The 4,689-nt window shown below is 46.8% G+C and overlaps 1 protein-coding gene across 1 annotated transcript; it reads right to left on the reverse strand.

Moving 5' to 3' along the window:
• Nucleotides 1-220: 220 nt before the first annotated feature.
• Nucleotides 221-1,206, reverse strand: LOC136959442 (uncharacterized). The gene is made up of 4 exons (XM_067253770.1): nt 1,031-1,206; nt 814-909; nt 591-698; nt 221-475 (listed from the first exon to the last, which is right to left on the reverse strand). Exons 1-4 carry the CDS (start codon nt 1,199-1,201, stop codon nt 329-331), a joined length of 522 nt encoding a protein of 173 aa, XP_067109871.1. The 5' UTR covers nt 1,202-1,206; the 3' UTR covers nt 221-328.
• Between the last annotated feature and the right edge of the window lie 3,483 nt (nt 1,207-4,689).

The following is a 4,689-nucleotide window of genomic DNA, read 5'->3' on the forward strand; positions in this document are numbered from 1 at the left end:
GTACAAGGTGCCACGTTTTCCCATTCCAGTGTTGAAAGTTTTTTAATTTTTTTGCTTGGTCATTTAAGAACTAGCTGAAAATGCCAAAAGAAATTGTTTTCAGCACAGCTGAATAATATCGCTAATATCGGTAAATGATTCATATGTTGTGTGTATTTAGTCATTACATCAGTCCCAAGATGTCATTTTCTTGATTTGAAATAAAATAATGTGACGATCATTCATTCTGAGATTCTTTATTAGTGTGATAAAAGAATTGTAAATCAACAGAAAATGTAGATGAAATTCCAACAAATATATATATTTTTTATCCGGTTGTACGTGTTTTTTATGCTGTTTGAGTTCCTCCATTTCCTTTGTTGCCCCCCCCAGCGATGGAGGATCCACCCCCAGGACGGGAACCCCCCTTGGATCCCTTGGATCCCTTGGAGCTGGAACCCTTTCCAGACTTACTCCTCCTCATCCTAATCTTCTGCTGCAGTTAGGAACACAAAGCAAAAATATCCAGAAGGTAAGCCATTTCAGTCAAAGGTAACACATTTCAACACTGACATTTTAAAAATGATTATGTATTATATGTTTAGACCTACCTTTAAAGCCTCCTCTTTCTCCATGGGCTGACAAGACATTTTGGAGGTATCAATGTTGCTGGCATCCTGGACTGCATGGCTAACCACTAGGTTGCATGACAATACTTGCTGCAGTGAGGAATTTGTGTATTATTTATAAACAGTGGGGGATTCTCTCATCCCATGCTGATATCAGTAGATTGAGTTTACATTTCTTCTTTTTGTCTCGAATAGTTGATCTTACCCCATTCTGCTTCAGAGGGCATGGCATGCCTTGCTGTGCCCCATCGCACACAGTCTCCATTGCAACGAAACTCAGCCTTTTCTCTGCAGAGTTCAACTGGGAAAACACAACAAAAAAGGACTGAATAATGCATAGTCTGGACAATCATAAAACAACATTTTGTAACAGTTGTATACGATTTTGGTGTGCGCCAATTCTCTTCCGTCATTGTACTTACAGTGTCCTCTTGGAGTTCTTCTAGAAGTGGACGGAAAGTGCGTCGGTCAGCATCTCCACTGGCAAACAGGCCTGATAAGACGTCCTCATAGCTGAGCTCAGATGGTGTCTGGGCCTTCACCAGCAGGATGGCCACCGACAGCAAAAAGTAGGATTGGATCTGAGTCTTCATCTTGAACTGTTGTCTGTCTCCAGCACTGAAAGTCTCCACAGTTTTATACTCTCTCCTCGCACAAAAAAGCCCAGTATTGAGCAAGCCGGATTCAGGAAAATGTGTGTTTTGGGGCACTCCATGGCTGCTGGCCAGGGTTAAAAGTTCAAACACATCCTACTGTTTTGCAACCAAACCTCTAATCACTATACTGGCACATCACGGATTGATTTAACCTGCTTTCTATTTGTCAAACAGCCTGTAGGGACAGCTGTTCCAGATGGTTCTCCCTAAACTGGAAATTTACCGTAAAGGATAAACAGCCCTTTTGAGCTGTCATTACAAACATTCTAATGTTTCGCAATCACAGGCAGCCCAAGTGGATAGACCTTGACTGGAACTCTTGCACTGGCTAGTATGCAAGTTATCTTTCTGTAGCTTAAAAATCTTGGCCACTACAACCAGATCCTGAATACTGACGACACAGTAACACAATCTCCTCACAAATCTGTTGAGTTTTCCACAAGTTTCTATTTCCAGTCTCATTCATGTGTCGCATTTAAAGTTGAAAACACGTGTTCATTAGTGCCATCTACTGTTCAGAAATCAGTTCTGGATCTTTTTAAATAACCCACCCCCCACCCCACACACACACACACACACACACACACACACACACACACACCAAAACCAAGTTGGCTCGGGGCCCATCAAACAGTTGTGCCCAAGAGTCTGTAAGTTGATTATTCGGGCCTGCTCCTCGATTGGTTGTGTCGAAATGAGCCGCAACGGGCATAGGACAAGAACACTATTCCTACCACATCTATTTTCAATACTTCTTTCCCCACCACTGTCAAAATGACATAACATTTTACATTTACATTTAGTCATTTAGCAGACGCTCTTATCCAGAGCGTCTTAACCATGCCTCTGGGTGGGGAATGGTGATACCAGCCTTACACAATTATACTGGTGTCTCCTGGCCTGTCCTCCCCTTCCTCATTTCCTCTCTCTCTCTCCATTCTTTCATGTCTCTTCTTATGTCATCCACAGGGGTATTTTGCTAGCCTCCTCTCCCAGGCGTGGGTATAGATGATGGACACAAACATGTCCTGCGACATATACGCCGCGTGAACACCGTCAATCAATATGAGGCAGACCTTTTGAGCCTCCTTCTATAAGAATCAGATCACCATATATGTTGTGGAGAACGTCACTTATTCGGTCTCACACTGATGTTCTGGGAATGTGTGTGTGGCAGGCATGTGGTGGTGGTGGTGGGGGCGGGGGGGGCAGAGGATGCTGCAGAACGTTGACTCCACATTTTGACTAATGCACCCATTCATACAGACACTCACATACTTAAAAACACACTCTCATAGTAACACACACACAGCTGTAAGAGGGCCCAGACTACCATGGGCTGTAGGAGGGCCCAGACTACCACTTGCTGTAGGAGGGCCCAGACTACCACGTGCTGTAGGAGGGCCCAGACTACCACTTGCTGTAGGAGGGGCCCAGACTACCACGTGCTGTAGGAGGGCCCAGACTACCACTTGCTGTAGGAGGGCCCAGACTACCTAGTGCTGTAGGAGGGCCCAGACTACCACTTGCTGTAGGAGGGCCCAGACTACCACTTGCTGTAGGAGGGCCCAGACTACCACTTGCTGTAGGAGGGCCCAGACTACCACTTGCTGTAGGAGGGGCCCAGACTACCACTTGCTGTAGGAGGGCCCAGACTACCACTTGCTGTAGGAGGGCCCAGACTACCACTTGCTGTAGGAGGGCCCAGACTACCACTTGCTGTAGGAGGGCCCAGACTACAACGGGCTGTAGGAGGGCCCAGACTACCACTTGCTGTAGGAGGGCCCAGACTACAACGGGGTGTAGGAGGGGCCCAGATTACCACTTGCTGTAGGAGGGCCCAGACTACCACTTGCTGTAGGAGGGCCCAGACTACAACGGGCTGTAGGAGGGCCCAGACTACCACTTGCTGTAGGAGGGCCCAGACTACAACGGGGTGTAGGAGGGGCCCAGACTACCACTTGCTGTAGGAGGGCCCAGACTACAACGGGCTGTAGGAGGGCCCAGACTACCACTTGCTGTAGGAGGGCCCAGACTACAACGTGCTGTAGGAGGGGCCCAGACTACCACGTGCTGTAGGAGGGCCCAGACTACCACGTGCTGTAGGAGGGCCCAGACTACCACGTGCTGTAGGAGGGGCCCAGACTACCACGTGCTGTAGGAGGGCCCGGTAGATACAGATGGGCTGAGGTTTCCATCTAGTGGTGAGACAAGAAACTGCAACCCCTGGCCTCAAGAGATCCTACCATGGGCTGTTACCTGTGGTGGAGTTCTTAGCCTGGCTAAACTCAGGACAATGGCACGGCCTCATCTCGGAGGGCTCACTAATCTCCCTGTGACACCTCTCACAATATATACTGGCCCTGGCGAACACAGACAAGCACACAGAGATAGAGATGTGATATATCCTGGCAGTGAGCTGAAAGTATTTGAGTTTGTGAGTCCTGGTTAAAGAGGAGGATTCACCAGGAAACCAACGAAGAGGGACGAAAAGATTTATTTTTCTGTGATAACGCGATGAGATAACTGACGTGAAACCATACTGATGTGTGGAGATCTGTGTGTGAGTGTGTGCAGGTCTGGTAGTGTATCTGTGTGTATGTGTTTGAGTGTGTTTGCAGGTCTGGCAGTGTATGTGTGTGAGTGTGTGTGCAGGTCTGGCAGTGTATCTGTGTGTATGTGTGTGAGTGTGTGTGCCGGTCTGGTAGTGTATCTGTGTGTATGTTTGTGTGTGTGTACCTAAACACTGTGTTCGAGTCCTCTGTGTCTGTCACTGGGGATCAGACAGGCTAATGCTGTCTGCATCTCCAAGGTTATAGAGGTAGACACACATAGCCAGGCTGCCCACTCTCCAACACACCAAGACAATCAGGTCTCAAGTGCAACTTTGTTCAAAAATGTCAAAGGTCCCATCCTTTAGAGTCGGTCTCTCATCTTCAGACACAAACACACGCACGTCTCTGTGTTTGTGGGAACAAAGCTACTATGGCTCTCTGCTGGTCGTCCCTCATCACATAACAGCCCTTGTAGAAGGTGACCTGGTGGTCATATATATCATTGTGATTTGTAAAGTTCATGACCTATCACAGCACATGTATCTCCCTGAGGTAATCCAGCGCCATATTGTTCTGCAACCTGAGCTTCCATTACCTACCCTGCCTTTAAAGTTGTTCCTGTTTAACTTCAGTTTCCAGTGTGGACAAGTTACTGTGACTTTTCTTTAGCTTGTCTTGTATGGTGGGCACAGGTGACTGTGGAGGGGTGAAAATGCCAAAAAAAAAAAATTCAGCACAGCTTTACAGTAAACATATTTGTTTTTGGAATAGTTAATATCGGTAAATGATTCATATGTTGTCTGTATTTAGTCATTACATCAGTCCCAAGATGTCATGTTCTTGATTTGAAATAAAATAATGTGACGATCA

This window comes from Osmerus mordax, chromosome 16 (genome assembly GCF_038355195.1).
Source record: "Osmerus mordax isolate fOsmMor3 chromosome 16, fOsmMor3.pri, whole genome shotgun sequence".
NCBI classification, from domain to species: Eukaryota; Metazoa; Chordata; class Actinopteri; order Osmeriformes; family Osmeridae; genus Osmerus; species Osmerus mordax.

Coding starts and splice junctions, on each gene's coding strand:
- LOC136959442 (XM_067253770.1), bottom strand. CDS start 1,201: ATGAAGACTCAGATCCAATCCTACTTTTTGCTGTCGGTGGCCATCCTG. Junction 910..1,030: donor AAGAACTCCAAGAGGACACT/GTAAGTACAATG, acceptor GTGTTTTCCCAG/TTGAACTCTGCAGAGAAAAG. Junction 476..590: donor AGAAAGAGGAGGCTTTAAAG/GTAGGTCTAAAC, acceptor TCCTAACTGCAG/CAGAAGATTAGGATGAGGAG.